The sequence below is a fragment of the Furipterus horrens genome, unplaced genomic scaffold (genome assembly GCF_987537825.1).
Source record: "Furipterus horrens unplaced genomic scaffold, mFurHor1.1.pri manual_scaffold_8, whole genome shotgun sequence".
In the NCBI taxonomy this organism is placed as follows: domain Eukaryota; kingdom Metazoa; phylum Chordata; class Mammalia; order Chiroptera; family Furipteridae; genus Furipterus; species Furipterus horrens.
Window position 1 is genome coordinate 89,979,603 of NW_028327178.1, and position 18,941 is coordinate 89,998,543.

Sequence of the window (18,941 nt, forward strand, 5' to 3'; positions counted from 1 at the left end):
TTTGGATCTTTTCAGTGATGGCAGTCTTAGTATTTCAAAGGTTAATTTGCTTTTAGAAGCTCATCTAAAGCCATTTGGAACTAACACTTCAGGGTAGTTCAAGATAATAGATCTGAAAACTGTTTTGTTTAATTAAAAGTAAAGATTGAGTGGCTACCTTGAATAGTCCAAAAATTGGCTTTAAAAGCCACTCTAAGTAAGAAAGAGATTCCAAACATGCTTTGAGCAGTTTTGCAGCATTGTTGGGATTAAAAAGAAGTTTCCCAAGATGTAAATTAGAGTCTTAGAGTCCAAGGTATAAATTATGTTAGTCTTACTATATTCATTCAACAAACATGTACTGAATGCTTGGCTTTATACTTGCCAAGGTATCTGTTAGGTGCTAGGGATTGATGGAATACCAGTCCCCACTCTCATAGGTTATAACACAAGGAAATGAATATCTAAATAAACCAGTTCAATGAAATTTTATATGTACTGTGATGGAACTATACACAGGGGAGAGAGGGGTCGGTTCTGTAGGTTCTGAGAGTTGGAGAGATCTATTGAAAGGCTTTATGAAGAAGAGATGCTTCAGTGGAAGCTTGAAAAGAAGGGTTAAGTACTTCTCAGCATCTGAGAGATGGAGCATGCACCAGGAAGGGTGTTGAGTGGAAAACCAGCGTTACATTTTGGCAGCTGCCAGTGGTTCATTGTGCTTGGAGGGTTGTGCGTAGAGATGAGGCTGGAGAGTCAGGCAGGTAACCAGATTACGAAACACCTTGTACTTCATGCCAAGGCATTTGCTCTGCTGTTACAGGTAGGCAGTAGGAACCATTCAGGAATTTTAAGTCAGGAAGTAACGTTATCAGATGTGTTTTAGAAAAATAATTTGACTATATACAGAGGATTGGAAGAATGAGATGCAAAGCTGAAAATACTATTAGAAGGCTGGTGAATGGAATAGGCAGTTGATGGTGTGGCCTGTGGTGCAGCGGTGAAGGGTTAGAGAGGAAGTGGAATTGAGAGCTGATGGGGAAGCAAGCATGTCACAGGATTTTTTTTTTTTTAATTGATCTGGTCATGCACTTTATTCAAAACAACAGCTCAAGAGATAACATTTTATAGTTAGTGTTAATTTCCAGATTTATGACAGAGTATAAATTCTATGAGAATCAGAAAGTGCTTATAGAAAGAACATCTTTTTTATTTTGTTTTTGAGTGATTTCTATTTCTATAGAAAGGAAGAGATACAATAAAATACTGGCATTAGTTTGTTTTCTGTTGTGAGTGTTTTTTTGGTATTTATGAAAAAGATTTTTATGATATTCTATTTACTGAATATATAACTCAAAACTATATCCTTATTATTTGCCACTCTTCTATCATGGTATTCCACCTTTGGAGTACTCCTGCAGATCAGATAATACCTTTGTCTTAGTTGGGTAAATAATGACATACTGAAATGTTAGCCTCTTTTTTTTATTGCTGGTATATGAACTTCCCTTTAAGAAAGGGATTTAATCTTAACTAGTGGAGATTGTTCCGGGATGTCTAATTGAGTTGTTTACTCCTTCCAGGGTGTTCCTGAAAAGAAAGTACTTCCAATCACTGTCCCCAAATCACCGGCCTTTGCATTAAAGAACAGAATCCGAATGCCTGCCAATGATGAGGTGATTCCCTGGGATGGGGGTTTCTTCTTCCTTCTGCATAATCAATCTAAGCATTACTCTTTCTGTAACAGTAGGCATAAACATTTGATTATCACTTTCGCTCCTCCAAGATCAAAGTTGGTAAGGGTATGAATTTTCTGTCTTATAGTGGCAACTGTTTGCAACTTATTAGAGCATTATAATGTGGATCAAAAGTTGCTGATCCTTGCACTCTGTTTTGCCTGAGCTATTGTCACCATTCACTGAAGGACATTAAAAAAAAAATTTATTGACTGATTTTAGAGAGAGAGACAAAGAGGGATAGGGAGAGGGAGAAATATCTATTTGTTGTTCCACTTATGCATTCATTGGTTGCTTCTTGTATGTGAGCTGACTGGAGATCAAACCTGTCACTTTGGGTATTGGGGTGACACTCTAACCAACTGAGCTGCCTGGCCCAGGGCACTGAGGGTCCTTTGACATTCACATCACGCAGCTACATTTACACTGCCCTAGTTTCATTAACCCAAGGGTTGCAGAGGTGATGATGGTTCACGAACCCAGAATACGTAAACTGTCATTGATCAGGCTAGTTTCTTGTTACATCTCCATTTTTACCTATAAATATCCAGAATTAGGGTAATTTTATAGCAGATCTCAAGCATAAGCCTTTTTATAGGTTCATTTGAAACTAAAATGCACAGTAATCTTATGTTACCAGCTTGAACCCAAACAGCTTACTTGGTCCTATTCTGGGTTTGGCATCCCATTAACTCCCAGTCACATGTTTCAGGGGAGTCTGGATGGAGGGCGGATCAAAGAGGAGGCCAAGGTGTATGCTTGGTTAATACCTTCTGTAATTCATTTTACTCACATTGTTTGATCTCATTTAGTTGTTACAATCTTCGTGTGAAAGACCTGAAGTCCCTTAAGAGTAGTTATGTTAGTCCTTTAACAAATACTTTCACATTGGTCTCACCCCTGTGAGTTGGTAGGTGACTTTGATACACAAGGTAACTAAGACACCTGAGAGGTTGAGTGACTTGCCCTTGCCTCTATTAATGACTTCTCTCATATCATGTCTTCTGCCTACACATCCTGAGGGGGTGAGAGTGAGCAGTCCTGTTTCTAAACTGCAGCTTTTCTCGTAGGAAGAGGAGCCAGTAGTGATAAGAGCTCAACCCGTGCCACATTTTGGGGTGCCTTTTAAGCCCCATATCCCAGAGGCAAAAACTGTGGAAGTATGCCCATTCTCTTTTGATTCTCGAGACAGAGAACGTCAGTTACAGAAGGAGAAGAAAATAAAAGAACTGCAGAAAGGGGAGGTAGGTGTTTCCATTTCTATAAGTAGTATTAACACTATTTTTTGATCTCTCAAAGATAATCTTTTATGTTGTACTTTTAACTATAAAATCACTTTCTTCCTTTGATCCCGTCATAAGAACATTATGAAGTTTAAATAGGACAAGTAATTTTAATAACCTTTCTGGCACAGGCAGGTTAAGTGACTTGCTCATGATTATGTTGCCATTGCTGGCAATATTGGGAGGGAAACCTAGGTTTCCTTTTAAACCCATTATTCTTTCTGCTACACCATGCTGCTTTAAAACTGGCCTTAACTATTTTTTAGATGTAGATTCATCCAAATAGTCTAGTGCAGCTAGAAAGGCTTTATCTTAATTCTTATGTTGTTTTTTTTTTTTTATCAGGTGCCCAAGTTCAAGGCACTTCCTTTGCCTCATTTTGACACTGTTAGCCTGCCAGAGAAGAAGGTGAAGAATGCAACCCAGATTGAGCCTTTCTGCTTGGAGACTGACAAAAGAGGCGCTATAAAGGCACAGACTTGGAAGCATCAGGTGAGGGATTGGGAGAGCAGCTAAGATGTTAACGGCTTGTTTGTTGGTTTGTCAGAATGGCTAGACCCCCTACATTGAAATTAACTTGGGAACTAACTGGATTATTTTGGAGTCTCTGCTCTAAATCAGGGGTCAGCAAACTTTTTCTGGTAAAAAGTTGCAGGCTACATAGGATCTCTGTCATATAGCGTGTTTATGTGTGTGTGTTTCAACTTTTCAAGATTGTAAAAATCCTTCTTAGCTCACGGACTGTGCAAAAAGGAGATTGTAAGCAGGCTGAAGTTTGCTGATTTCCACTCTAGGTGCTCATCTGGAGAATGTGAGAACTGTAGACGTTTTTGCATCCGGAGTTTATTTAATATCTCACCCGTTAGACTTGTCTATTAAACGTTCATTCGTTTCTGTTGGTGCTTTGGTAAGAAATAGTATGGTGAGAATAGAGTCTCGATACGGTATGCTGTTTTGTCAACAATGTGAACTCTTCGCTCTATAGAAGACACGTCGTTAAAAACAATTAATTGGTTTTTGGCTGGTTTAATCAGATTCTAATTCTGCCCTATCTGGAAAAATTTTTTCCTGAAGTCCTGTTTGTCAGTATTTGTATATTGTCAGTTATCTTGGACTCTATCTGAAATGAGCTCTGGGCTAATTTTTGTAGGAAGTTACCCCTCCTGAAGCCCAAGAAATGTGATTGTTAACATGACTGAGTGTAGACCCCTGTTGGTGTGTTTTCTAGGAAAACTTAGGACTGTTGCTTTGAAAGTACTAGTGAATCTCTTTAAAGGAGCATGACACAGAACATCTGTGGGAGATATTTTCTGTAATAAAAAAACGTTTTAAGTTTTTCAGACATATACAAAAGTAGTATAGTGTAATGAACTTCCATGAACCTGTAACCCGGTTCTGTAGTTATAAAAACAAAGAAAATCTTATTTCATCCATAGTTCTATCTACTCATCTCTATACTGGATACTTCTGCCTACACATGATTACTTTGAAGCAAATTCTAGGTGTCATTTCATTTCATCTAAAAATACTTCAGTATATACCTTTAAAATATAAGGATTTAAAAAAAAATCCATAACCACGATACTATTGTTGTAGTAAAAATATTAACAGTAATCCCTTAATAGTGACAAATAATTAGCATTCATATATCCCCAAGTTTCTCACAATTTAAGAAAAATAGCTGAATTGGTCACATCAAAATCCAGATAAGGTCCACATTTAGCATTTATTTGATAATCTCTAAACCCCTTTTAATCTGTGGCTCGTCTGCTTGCATTTTATTTGCTGAATAAACTGATTGTTTGTCCTATAGGCTTTCCACAATCTGATTTTGGTCATTGCATTCCTGTGATATTGTTTAATATGTTCCTATACTGTGTTTCCTATAGACGAGTAGTTATGTCAAGAAACTTAATTAAATTCTGGTTAGGTTCTTTCGGGGGTTGGGGGGGAATACTTTATAATTGATCACATCTGGGGATATATAATGTCTACTTTTAGAGGGGATGTTAAGGCCTTAAAATTACAGCTGACTTTTGAACAACATGGGTTTGAACTGTGCAGGTCCACTTATGCATAGATTTTTTTCAGTAAAAACTGTAAATGTATTTTCTCTTCCTTATTTCCTTAGTATTTCCTTTTCTCTAGTTTAATTAATTGTAAGAATATAGTATATAATATATAACATAAAAATATGTGTTAATTGACTATTTATGTTATCAGTAGGGTTCCAGTCTATTAGTAGGTAAGTTTGGGAGGAGTTGAAAGTTACAGGAAGATTTTCAACAGTATGGGCAGCTGGTGCCCCTAATCCCCATGTTTTTCAAGGGTCAACTGTATCTTAAAGATACTTTCTAGTTCTCAGTGGGTTTAAATGTCAGTCTGCTCAACTCATTGTAAAGGGGGTTTTAACTGGGGATTAGAGTAATCATCTGCTGTCTTCGGTGATGATGCAGTTAGAAATACTAGAACTTGAGTCATGGAGGTGGTAGTCATGGCAAGTTGTCTGACAGACTCTCTTTCTAACAGCTGGAGGAAGAACTGAGACAACAGAAAGAAGCAGCTTGCTTCAAGGCTCGTCCAAACACCGTCATCTCCCAGGAGCCCTTTGTTCCCAAGAAAGAGAAAAAATCCTTAGCTGGTAGTATCATATGTACTCTTGGGGGGTCGGGGCAACACTGTCAGACTTCCCAGGGGGAATACCTGGGACTCAGTTGTGTCAGTATAATGCTGTGTCAGCCAGAAGCATCTGCCTGTAGGGGATCTAGCTTTTCGCCCTCTAAACCCGGTCTTTTGCCTTTGTTGAACCCAGCAGCTATGTTGAGCTGCAAAATGTGTTGGGGCCAGATTCATAGAGCAGGAGCCTGGGCAAAGGCAGCTGGCATTTCAATAACAGTTACAGGCTTTGCCCACCTAAAGAATAACCAGTAAGTGAGGGAGGGAGAGCCAGGACCTCTTTCTGGAGTTCACTCTGAAGGAAGCTTTGGCTACAAAGCATTTGATTCTTTAAGCATTGGGCAGGATGTCAGAAAAGTGGGATCCTTCTCCTATGTCTGTCTGTCTCACAATCACTATGTGGCATTGAGCAAGCTACTTGAGCTGCATGGGTCTTGCTTCTCTCCTAATTGGTTAATTTCCAGGGACCCTTCCAAGTTTTAAAACTCTTAAGACTGTGTGTTGTTCACTCCACCTCTTTCAATAAGGCTTCTTCAGTGCTCAGCCTTTCTCTTGCCGGACACGTCTGTGCCTCTTGCTGGATCTGTGGGGCCAGGTTAATGCAAGTCCTGCTTGTGTACCAATGTTCTCTCTGTTTCTGTACTCAGAGGGCCTTTCTGGTTCTCTAGTTCAGGAACCTTTTCAGCTGGCCACTGAGAAGAGAGCCAAGGAGCGGCAAGAGCTGGAGAAGAAAATGGCTGAGGCAGAAGCCCAGAGGGCGCAGCAGCTGGAGGAGGCCAGGCAGCAGGAGGAAGAGCAGCAGAGGAAGGAGCTGGCCAGGCTCCGGAAAGAACTGGTAACTGGGCAGGAGGAGTGCTGGCTAACGCACGGTTGTCCCTGTTTTGCTCTAGCTGTCCTTTGCCTTGGTCCAGCAAGGATCTACGGCTGCTTCAAGGACACATCAAAGATGAGTAAAAGCGGGGAATCCCGCAGATCAAGGGTGGTGACAAAGTTGAGATGTGAACGAGGCTTGAGACATGTGCCTTGTGATCCACGTGTCTGCTAAGTTTGAGTCATAATTTTGGCCCTTTTTAGGAACCAGCCTGTCAGTTACAAAACTCACAACATTCATCAGGTAAAATCAAGCTAACTATTACTAAAAAAAAAAAAAAAATTTCCCCTTCGTATTGAATTTAGACAGAATTTCTTCCAAGGGTCTTCATAAGGAGGAACTCATAATGTACACAGTGATACATTATTTAATCTTTTTATTACTTCCTTAAGGCTTAAGAAAACCAATGTATTTTACAATTAGACATAAATACATATTTGGGGAAGGACATGAAAATTGGGCAGTGACTGTACTTTCGTTTTCCTCTTAGTACTTGACTCGAATTCCTTGGAGTCATAGTGCACATCGGTCCACGTGACTGTACGAACACTAGCATAATTAAATATTATCCAGAAAGAAAGCTTAATTCACATTAGAGGGCCCTTTCACTAGGAAGGCAACAAGCCACATTAACTGCACCAGGGAGCAAGAGGACAGTTCAGAGGGAACTTCATAGGATTAATGAAAGAGGGACTACAGAAATGCGGAAGTTGTTGAGCTTTTGTATAAAAGTGCTGAGCGAGCAGCTGATATGGCTGGCAGAGGTGACTGTGGCCGCATGAAGGCTGCAGGACAAGCTGTTAAAGGGACTAGCTTCTCGGCAAAATTCAAGCTACTGTTTTCTGATTCAATGAAAAAAGCAATACAAGCCCTACTCCAGATAACACTCACACAATCAACCCTTTCTCTGCGCTCAGGTTCTTTGATTTTTCTTCAACACTTGGTATCTGTTTCTTGGGTTTGTCCCCATGATGGAACTGTTTCTTACAGCGAGTCTCAATGCAGGCTGATAGCACAGTTCTGTCAATGCTAGTTAGCTCTCTATTAATCTGGCTTGATTTAGGATTGATTTTAGAATGCCCAGAAGGATGCATGAGATCAGGCGTTCTCCCAGCAACCCTTCCTAGTTACTGGGTTTTTTGTTTGTTTGTTGTCTGTGCTTTTGGTTAATATTAAGACTCAGTAAGCTTGAGACTGTACTCTAGCCAAGTCTTAACATGTATCTCTTCTCTGCTGCAATTGCGTTCAGCCTGATCACACCCTAGTAGTAAACACTCAAACTGGAGGTAGGTTTGACATTCTTTAGTGCAAGCTGAGGGATCCAGCAAGACCTGAATGGAAACCTACTTGGGCTCTAAAACTCAAATGCATTTCCATTATACTGTGTGCCTGCCCTACCCCACCCCCTTGAATTGGTGACTGGGATTTGTAAAACTGTGCAAACATTTTCTCAAGGAAAAAACAACAACAACTATAAGCGAGGTTTTCTAACATCCTTATCAGTGGTAACTATTTCTCTTACTTTGCAGGTACACAAGGCAAACCCAATACGCAAGTACCAGGGTGTGGAGGTAAAATCAAGTGACCAGCCCCTGACCGTGCCTGTATCTCCCAAGTTTTCCACTCGGTTTCACTGCTAAACTCAGCTGCGAGCTGCAGACACGACCTGGGAATAAGAGCTGCTTTTACCATCAAACAAGGACCCTTCTTTCTTTGTCACGGGGGCATGGAGAGAGCCCATTTCTTCAGACTTTTACTTACTCATGCCCAGCAGAGCATACGTAACAACTGCTGCCTCTGATTGTGTTGAGAATTGTTATTCTTCATTATTGAGGCTAATAATGAGACTCAGCTCATATGTCTCGATCAGACTCCTTGCAGTTATTTCCTTTGAACCATCAGTTGACCTTTAAAATGGGTTTTAACTGACTAGAATTTAAAGTCTTTATATCAGCACAGTGTAATTTCTATTACCCCTTCCCGAACTCCCCTCCCCTTTTTTTCTATTTTAAATCAGAAAATAAAGATAGTTAAATATCGAGGTAGGGTTTAACTTATGGCTTCAATGAAGAACAATCAGTACATCAGATTCTTCTCTGCATAAAGTGAACTTAGAGCTAAGGAGCCCTTTGCTACGAGGGGGAAAGCCTCATTAACTGCACCTGAGGAAGAAGACCACATGGGCTGACAGGGACCCTCACAGTAACCATGGGCAGGCTCTGGGTAGAGCTGCTGTGGAGGCACTTTCTTCCCATCTCATGCTGATAATTACAGGAAATGCCACGCAGCACACATTTTAAGTCCTCCAGTAACCTGGTACGTTTGTCTTCTCCCCGTTTTTGTTACTCGATGTCTTAAAATTTGCCAAGTCCCTTTGGAGGAGGTCACATCTTATTGCGGAAATGTACTTGGAGAGGAGGATTCAGGAGCTTTTAAAAGCATAGGCTCTGTCCCTAAAGGAAAGCGCTTTGTAACTTTTTTCTGTCTTACGTCAGCACATCCTTCCATATTCGTTGCCTTCCTTCCGGAGCCACCCTGGAAGTCAGTCATGTGTGTTTTGCCTTCGCATGACTGTGCCTTCTTCCCTAAGTGTGCTTTTTCTCATCTGGTAAACTCTTCTTTGTAAGACTCAGCTCAAGAAAAATGTTTTTTGTGAATCCTCCCTTGACCATCTGACCTCCCTAGATAAGGGTGATCACTTCTTTTTTAGTGCCTACCTAGTGTTTCTTGTGTACGGCTCTAGTGCAGCAGTTACACCACTGACTTACTTGTACTTGTACTTGTTTACATACTAGTGGAAACACAGGTATCTAAAAATTATCGTGGTTATCTGTGTTTCTTGTAGCTGGCACAGAATTTCCTGGGTCCATGCTAAACAGTGTATGTTCTTTTAGATTTGACATTGTTTATGAACTCTGCTCTGTGCCAGTCATATTCTGCCCAGGCCAAGTCCTGGGTCCCATATATAATATTAAATCTATTTTATATTCCTTTCATTTATTCACCCGGGGAGCATTATGTATAAGCCATTGTAAATTCAGCAAGACATGATTTGCAGGTCCCTGGGTCTCCTGAGGCCCACAGACTGATGCAGAATACAGCTTCTTTATTTACTGCCTCGTAGTGTACGGTGTACAGCTCCATAGCTACTTATGTAGTTCATTTAAGAAATAACTTGGTGCCAACTATATATATAACTTGGCATTGTGCTAGTCTCTGGGGATACAGCAGCCAACAAAAATAGAAGAGCTTGTCTTCATGGAGCTTACCTTTCACGAGGAGAGACAGATGATAAGCAAGGAACTGTCCTGTTTGTCCGGTGATGAATGTGTCCCTGACTGATTGCTGTGTGGAGGAGCAGCGAGGGCGGGAGCCGGGCCATGTGAGGTGGGGGCCAGGATGGCTGAGAAGGCTCCTGCTGTTTGAGTGAGAGCTGATGGTGGCTTGGGCTTGGGTGGTAGCAGTGGCGGTGGTGAGAAATGGTTGGACTCTGAATGTGTTTTGAAAGCTGTAACTGACAATACTTGCTAACAGGTGGACACGGAGAGTGAGAGAGGAGGGGGGTTAAGGAGGGTACGCAGGTATCACCCTGAAACAGACAAGAGTTCTCCATCTCTTGTACTCTGAGAAGTGCAGTTCTACCCCACGCCTCATATCTCGTGGACTCTTGGGTGGGACTTCATTTTTCTTTTTTTTCTGGTCACCTCTTGCTTTGGTTTTTCACTTTCTGTTCATTTCTTGATCCCCTCTCTGTCCTGTGTAGCTTTTCTCTCTGCCTATACCAGCCTTCCCTTTCTAACAGTTCACTATCACTGATATATTTTTATTTGGTATTATTTTTTCATCACCCATTTTTTGTTTTTGATTGTTTCAGGTAGGAGAGTAAATCTGGCCCTCAGCTTGAGGGGTCTGGAAAGAGCATTGCGAATTAGGGGCCTGTGGGATCCCTTCATTCTGTTTGCTTCATTCTGGCTTGCCTCCTCCAGACACACCCATGTCAGAGTGGTAATATATGACGGTCTTTTAGAGGCAACACCAGAGGGATTACATTACTTGAGAGCAAATAGCTTGAAATTGAGACGCAGCTCTCCATTGCCTCTTCCCAGAATTTCTCTGTTTCCCAGAGGCTCCCTGTTTCTCCTCAGCACAGTCTGTCTACTATTGAGTTCTCTCTGGACTACCTCACATGCCCTTCATTTTTTCTAGTACAGCCCCCTATTTCCCCTGAAACCCCCAACTCTCCACTTTTACTTTGCAAAGAAATTCCGGTTCTTGATCCATTCAGACCATGTCCTGGAAGGAGCCTCTCAACACTCAGAGGCCACTCTGCAATTTTTCTAAGCAAAGAACATGTCTTCTGATAGGAATTGACTAAATTCTGAGAGATCTGGCTGTCACACTTGGCTTGGCAATTTTACAAAGTTCCTAGCTCAGGTGCATTATTGGAATTCCCAGTTTCTGGGAGGGACTTGTGCTCAGTGTTGTTCTGACTTGGTCAAGGTTTCCCTTTGCTAATAGTCCTGTGCTGATTTACACACCTAGAAAATTATTGTCCGCTCTTACTCTGATCATTTTGTTCTCGTGTTAACTGCTTTGTTGCCATCTTGACCGCTGTTTTAGTGCTTCCTGGTTCTTTCCCACAGTTTGTCCCAGGAAAGTGGAGCTTGAGTGGTAGGCAGGCTGAGTCGCAGTTATCCATCAGTTTAACAGGGATGAGACCTGTGCACCAGTAATTGTGACAAGATAAGATGTGATTGAACAACATGAGACGGAACAAGTGCTGAAGGAGACTCTTATTGGGAGTGAGGTTGCAGTTCTTAAAGATGTTTCTTTTTAAGTAAAAATTCCAAAAGTAGTACTGCCTTTTGGAAACAAAACAATACCGATTATATGGAACAAAGCACAAACATCTTACTTCCACTATTCCCATTCCCCAGGAGTAACCCAGAATTAACAGTTGTGTATTCTTCCAGATTTGTTGGGGTTTTTTTTGATGTTCACGCAGATTTATAGAGCATTTGTCTTTTTCTAACAATATGGTTATAGCATTCTGCATTTTCATCTTAATTTGTTCTTTGAAAGGTTATGCATTCACATGGTTCAAAATTCAAAAGCTACCAAGGTAAAGCCTTCCACTGTTTCCTCCAGTGGCTCAGCTCCCCTGCCCAGATGGTGCAGCCCGCTGTGTCCCTTGCAGAGCTGGCTTCTGCATATGCGATTCCTCCCCCTTCCCTCCTTTTATTTGTACACAGATAGCAGCCTACTTGACACTCTGTACCTCTCTCTTTTCATGGTCTGCATTGAATGACGTGGTTCAGCTGCCACCTTGGGCATGACCTGGCTGGCTCCCCGACTCAAGTCTGAATCCTGTTAGGACAATCTAGTGACATGAAAGCAGATCTGTAGTGGGGTCTCATTCCTCCACATGTTGTCCTGGGCTGGTGACCTGAGGTCCCAGGGACTTGAGGGCAGGTCACCAACACCTGGGCTTTTAGCTCCTGGCTTAGCTGAGCCTTGGGGGCTTATTGGCTTGTGTATCTGGTCACACCTGTGCTATCTCTTTAGGTAAATTTTGACCTTGCTTTCTTTTCAGTTCCCCTCTGAACCTTGTCTGCTCATTGCTGAGAGTAGCAGTTAAAAAAGCCATTAGGCCCTGGCTGGTGTGGCTCAATGGATTGAGCACCAGCGTGCAAATGAAAGGTCACGAGTTCAGTTCCCAGTCAGGGCACATGCCTGGGTTGTGGGCCAGGTCCTCAGTTGGGGGTGTGCAAGAGGCAACCAATTGATGTATCTCTTGCACATTGATGTTTCTCTCCCTTTCTTCCCCTCTCTCTAAAAATAAATAAATAAAATCTTAAAAAAAAAAAAAGCCATTAGCCACAGGGCTGGGCTCCTATTTCTGCACAGGCAGGCTGAGTTACAGCTTGGTGGTGTGGGTCCAGGTAGGAGTTGGTCAACATTCGGAATCCTGAGCTGCCATCTGCCCTGCAGCCTGCTGGGATGGTCAGTTTAGACAACATATAAAGTTTCCTGGATACGGGACAAGCCCAGGCCTATGGAGAGACCAGGGAGGTTAAAGTATGTGGTACTTGGAGCAGTGACGAAGGTGTAACACAGGGAGCTGACATGTTTACTCTGTCTCCAAGAATTCCAGGACAGTTTGTTATCCAGCTAAAGCCAATAGAGTTGCTACAAAAAAGAAGCCTGGGGACAAAAGCACTTTTTCCTTCTTGCCTTTGTCTTCTCGCATACCCACTCTTTTCTAGTGCTGTATAGGTTACTGACATCGAAAATGTCTGAAGATATTTGCCATTCTCATGCAAGACAAGAGGCTGGGCTCCGGCCAAAGCCCGGCTTTTATGTGCCAGCTTCCTGAAAGGGCTTGACAAATGCAGACATTTCACTTGCGGAAACTGTAGTCGGAGGGGCAGGGAAAATGCTAGGTTTTATTTAGGAACTATTTCACCAGACTAAGCCTAACGTGAGCGTATCATTTGCCCTCTCCCTTTTCTTGAAACTTTTATTAGAAAGGAAATAAAAACTGATCTGCTGAGACCGCATAGTTATGGGACCAGTATCCCAGAACCTCACAGGCAGGCGTGTGAATGTGCTAGGAACTGGAGCCAGGTGCTGTGGCCCAGCTTGTTTTGGCACTAGTGGTATTTTCTCAGGTTTTCTTTCAAGAGCAAGGGTGGGAGATGCCATTTGCAATTGGTCAAAATACTAAATAGTCAGGGGTCATAAATTGTAATATGAAAATCAGTTTGGGCAGCATTGTTCAAGCTTATCTGCTGGTAAGGAGCGGTGAAGTCTCTAGCCTGACCCTGACTTTCACTTTTGGGCACCATGTCTCTGTCACTAAGTCGCTATAAAAGTGACTAAATGTTCTCTGCAAAAATCTCACAACATTGTTATTTTCAGTTTTTAAATTGAATTTTATAGTTAGTTATATACAATTTGGAATATGCCTGGTAATAGGAGGAAAGAGAAAGAAAAATCCATGCTCTCATCACCCCTATTGAACACCGGTGTTTCTTTAATTTCTTTTTTCCTTGTGTAAAACTTTAGTCTGTTTTTCTACATTGTAGGTGTTTCAGTGTATATATTTTGGACTCTGCTTTTTTTACTTAGCATAGTAGTAACTCAAATATTTTCCTCTATTACCACCTACTTTGTAAATACCAATTTTAACAGCAACATACGTTCCATTGTTTTTGCGTTTGCTTCGCTCTGTTGGAAATGCTTGTTTTGCAAAGGATTTTCTTTTTAGACTATTTATAGGATGGATTTGTCTTTATTTGCTTCCCTTTAATGTATCACGTCTGTCTCAACTTGAAATGACTGTTTCCAACCACTTAAACTTTGTAATTAAAATGTTAAAAGGAAGTATAATCCCCTCCCCAAAGCATAGTTATTGGCATTATTATTCTGGCATACCCGTTTGCAAAGTGGAAAACTCCCTTTGGCTGATGTGATATCAATGTTACTGGCACTCATGCCCAGTGAACGCATTTACTGGCATTTAGCAAAGCCTTTCTGGAGAGGACTCTAGTTATGTTAAAGTCTTGGAATGCTACATCTCAGACACAGTGGGTTGTTATCGTGGACTTGAACGATTGGAAAGGAGAACACCCTCCCTCTTAACGCTAGCTGGGGCTATTATGTGTCTTTGGGGGAAGATAGGAGCAGAGAATGGAATCTCACCTCTCACTGACATGCTAGGTAACTTTTAACAAGTCACTTCCCTTTTCTGGACCTTAGTTTCCACATCTGTCAAATGAGGAGACTGAACTAGAAAGATTAATAAGGCTCTTTTCAGCTTGAATATCTTCAGAAATTTTTTTCTAGGCAATTTGTTTTCACTACACCAGTCCTACTTTTGTTTATATTTTTCTATAACCAGCTGCAAGAGGGCAGCTCTAGCAAACTCTCCTGCCCCTAGATTTTCATTTGAACTTCAGTGAAGTATGTTGGAGACCAGTTTGCTGTCTTGTTGAGGACTTTCCAAGGGTTATTCTGGAAACGGAAATCTATCCCAGATCACTCCAGGGGACTAATCCCTGAATAATGTCCTCTGACACACACAAATATTTTCTGATGTTTCTCTTGACCTTGGAACTGGTTAAAGACTGCACAGAATGTTCCGTGAATTCTTACAGACCGCTGCCTGAAGTCCCTCCCATCCTTGGTGTCTTCAAGGTATGAAGTCATCTAATAGTGGGTGTTCTGTTGTTGGAAGCAGTTACAGGACGTCACAGTCAAGCCGATGCCTTGTCTTGCTGTTCTGTTTCCACTGCAGTTCTGTTCTTACAGTGTTTGTGGTCAAAGGGACTTGGACTGTTTTGGGATAAATGTCACAGGGTTCAAGAGAAACAAAATTATTTAGTGGAACGAGCCCTAGATTGGGAATTGCGAGAGTGGTCTCTGGCTTTGTGACCTTGAGCAGATCATTTGAATTCTCTGGACCTCAATACCCTCATCTTAGAAGTAAATAATGTCTCTAGAAAGGGCCTTTCCTCCAGCTCTGTGAAGGAGGGTTTGCTCCCAGCCTTGCCACGACCCAAACATGCTCTGGGCAGCAATGATGACTGTTGGCCAGTGTGACTCAGTCAAATATTCAGTATTAATTGTCAGCAGGTATGTGTCACTAGGAGTTGCCAGAAGCCCCTGCTATTTACTCAGAGCTCATGACCTAGCAGAACAGGGCCACAGCTGCTAGGTAACAGCCAGCTAAAGGAGCCAGGAGATGTCTCGGGGAGGAGGCCCTGGGGGGCTTGTGCAGGCAGGAAAGGCAGGGAAGGCATTTGGGTTGAGCTTGTAGAAATCTCATTCTTAATGGCTGGAAACTGGTGTCTACACCGAAGGCTTGCTGGTCTGATTTATTTATTAGCCTTCTTCTCTCATAATTTGTTGCTGCAGAATAGAAAATGAATACAGGAAGCAACACAGAGCAAGCAGTTAAGTCAGAAGCTGGGGGGAGCTGCCACTACCCGCCCCCTTTCACTGAACAGCTTCAACTTTTTGTGCATCTCCCTCTCCTTGAAACATTAACTGGACTGACAGCGGGGCCTGAAGGTTTATGTTTTCCTCACACAAGTACCCAAACTTCCTACGCAACCCAGAGGCCTCATGAAAATGGGTAGGGATTGGCGGGCTGGAAGCTCAGCAAGTTGGGCTGGGACTTCTGGGTAGAACAGTGGTCCTCAGACTGTGGTCTGGGGACCAGCAGATCGGCATAACCGGGACTAGAAATGCAAATTCCCTCGCCCCACTCCAGACCCCCTGAGTTAGACACTCGGGCAGCAGTGTGTTTTAACAAGCCCTGCAGGGGACTGTGACGCGCACCCAAGAGTGAGCACTCCTGCGCCAGGAGAGGGACCTGCAGGTCTCCCAACCCCATGGTCTCTGTGGGCAAGGAGCCAGCAGCTCTCCTCTCCTGGGACTCTCAGTGCCCAAGAGCCAACCCAGACCCCCCCAAGGAGTCACCTTTGTGCTGTCTGTCCATGTTACATAGCAGAGCTGCTGAGTTTGTTGAGTAGATAATTTATCTCAACCAAGACCTTACGACCAGATTGAAGGTGGAGGGGAGAATGCGTTTCCATATGTCCTGCCAATAAGTCATATGACAGATAAGGAAACTGAGGCTCAGTTTATTTTCTGAAAGTTCACAATGCTAGTAAGTGGCAGAGTCAGAACTCAGATGCAGGTCTGCCTGTCCCCAAGTGCCCTTCCCACCACATCCATTGTATCCCCTCAGCAGAGCCAACTGTAGGCTTTGTCACTAGGGATTGCCAGAAGCCCCTGCTTTTTACCCCAAACTAACGACCTAACAGGACAGGGCCAGCAGCTGCTAGTTAACCAACCAGTGAAAGGGGACTTCTCAGGGAGGAGGCCACATGGGACTCTGCTCTCCTGGCTCTTTAGAACTGAGTGACTTTTTATCAAAGACCCCTGGGCGAAGAAGAGATTGTCGCCCTTCAGGAGCAGCAACTCCAGATGTGGTAGCGAGTGTGTGAAGGTTGCAGTGTGGGCTAGGCCTGCACTGAACTCTTGACCTTGCTGCAGGAACCTCCAGCTAAGCTTCCCAGAGGCTGGGAGGCAGGTCCTCTCCTCGATTTCACACAGCAGGCATCTCCTCAGACCTTTCCGGATGCTTGGGTTCCTGTCAGGGACATGGTAGCTGCCAGTCAATTAAGTCACAAGCCTCAGCAGGCCTAAGTGATAGCCAAGGTAGTCAGAGTGCCAAGCGCCTACCACTAGAAGGTGATCGCCCGGCCCACTCATCCTTTATTTGGACACCCCTCCGCACTCCACCCAGGGCCCTCTTCCCCAGCCGCCACTCGGAGCTTGCCATGCACCCCCTGGTTCTTATGGTAAACTCAGTTTAGCAAATGGACCTGAAATTTTATAAATAGTACCCTGGTGGGTGGGGAAGCCGGCCTGTGCACCAGGACAGAGCACGCATTCCTCACTTTTTGAGCCATTTCCTGAGCGCAAGTGACAGGAGGGACTTCTGGTGCAGATAAAGTCCAATTACTCTCAACTACCTGATCTACTCGGCTCTTGGGTCTTGTTTCTACTCTTATATATATTTTCGTTTGTCCCCGACCCCCACCAGGCCTGCCTTCCTGATGGTGGTTCCAGGTCTGCTCCTGGGACATTTCCCATTCTTGGAACAGCTGCACCAGCCTGGGATACCCTCCTGCTACTTGATCCTATAGGGAGGTGTCCAGTGGCTGTGGTCAATTTTCAGATGACCTTGATCCTCTGACGTCATTTGATGGCTATTTTTGGCTTTGCTGTTTATGCCGCAGAGAAGTTGGGCTGAGTTGGGGGAGAGGGAGAAGGAACTAAGGAGGGGTTAGTCTTGGTGCCCATGGTTCCAGGGCCCTATTATAGTAGGAGCATTTATTTGTCAACGTTTATAGAGCACCTACTGAATGTCAGGCCCCGGGGCTTCCGAACTGGTGCCATAGTCATCTTCACTCACAAATTTATTTTTCAGCGGACATTTGCTTTGCGGTATGGAGTAGTAAGTGTGAAGGCTCTGAGCCAGACAGCTTGGGTTTAAATTCCAGGCCCACAGGGATGCTATCTCTGAAGCCTTGGGCAAGGTGCTTCTCCGTGCCTGTTTCCTTTTGGAAATGGGAGTAATAATGGTATCTACCTCATAAGATTGTTCATGAAGATTAAAGGAGTTAATATCTGTGTCTAGCACATGGTAAAAATACAATAAATATGAGCAGCTATTACTGTTAACATCAGCACTTTTTGTACAGGGTACAGAATTGACTGACATGATCTCTGTGTGTTCTGAGCTGGCATCTGCGTCCCCAGAGCCCCCAATATGGGGACAATGTGCATAGTCAATACAAGTCAGAACAGAGCTCCTGCCATGTGCACTGCTTTACCCAGGGGTATTCCAGGGAAACAAAGTGACGTCCTAGCCCTGGGACAGCCTCAGAGCAGTGACTGTCAACCCTGACTGCATATCAGAATCTTCTGGGGGGATTTAAAAAATACCCACAGCCTGGGCTCTACCTCTGAACGTTCTGATTTAATTAGCCTCAGCTCAGTAGGGGCTCAGACTTCGGGAGCTATGCAAACTCTCCAGGCGTCCCCGTGCGCATCAGGCTGGAGAAGCATAGCCCAAAGGGCTCTAGAGGGACATGTGTCCTGGAGTCAACACGGGCTGCACGGTGGGACACTCACAAATGCCTCGGAGCTGGCCCCCTGACGTGGGCTTCTCAAACTTGGGTGTGCATGAAAACCACCTGAAATGCTGGTGACAGGAATGCATTCCAAGGACGCTCTTTTTTTTTTTTTTTATTCTCACCTGAGAATATATTTATTGATTTTAGAGAGGAAGGGAGAGAGAGAAAAAAACCGATCAGTTGCCTTCTGAATGCGCCGTGACCAGAGAGCAAACCCGCCACTTAGTTTACGTGTCCTGACCAGGGATTGAACCTGCAACCTTTTGGTGTACAGATGCTGCAACCAGCCGAGCCACCCAGCAAGGGTGTGGGGGCTTTGTTTCAGCAAACTCTGGGGCCTGGGCACTGAGAAAGCCTGAGCTGGCCATGCCTTTGGCTGAGAAAGCATCACTGATCACAGTCCTACACTTCCTTCTCTGAAATCCGTGTTGTTGTCTATCGCACCCATAACACTTATCATTTTCTGTCTTGCATTGTAGAAATATGAGTCCTTATGTGTTTTGAATTATTTATTAATCTGCTCAGTTACAAATGATCATTTCAAAAAAGTTTACAAAAACCAGACAAAGTAAAAATTGTCTGAACTCTGCACCTGTTTACATGCGTATTTCTACTCCTCCAGACATTTTCTCTATAAACATTTTTAACAAAAAAGAATCCCAAACTCATTAATGATTTGACAGTC

General features: G+C 43.2%; 1 protein-coding gene across 2 annotated transcripts in view; it reads left to right on the top strand.

Moving 5' to 3' along the window:
- TPX2 (TPX2 microtubule nucleation factor) overlaps positions 1 to 8,853 on the top strand; it is a 49,688-nt gene extending 40,835 nt beyond the window's left edge. The window contains exons 13-18 of one of the 2 annotated variants that reach the window (XM_090286196.1): positions 1,560 to 1,652; positions 2,783 to 2,956; positions 3,341 to 3,487; positions 5,525 to 5,636; positions 6,319 to 6,506; positions 8,072 to 8,853. In XM_090286196.1, coding sequence (XP_090142322.1) covers positions 1,560 to 1,652; positions 2,783 to 2,956; positions 3,341 to 3,487; positions 5,525 to 5,636; positions 6,319 to 6,506; positions 8,072 to 8,182 — 825 coding nt within the window. In that variant the 3' untranslated portion in view covers positions 8,183 to 8,853. The remainder of the gene's footprint in view (positions 1 to 1,559; positions 1,653 to 2,782; positions 2,957 to 3,340; positions 3,488 to 5,524; positions 5,637 to 6,318; positions 6,507 to 8,071) is intronic. The other variant, XM_090286197.1, reaches the window with a different exon arrangement.
- The last annotated feature ends 10,088 nt before the right edge of the window (positions 8,854 to 18,941 follow it).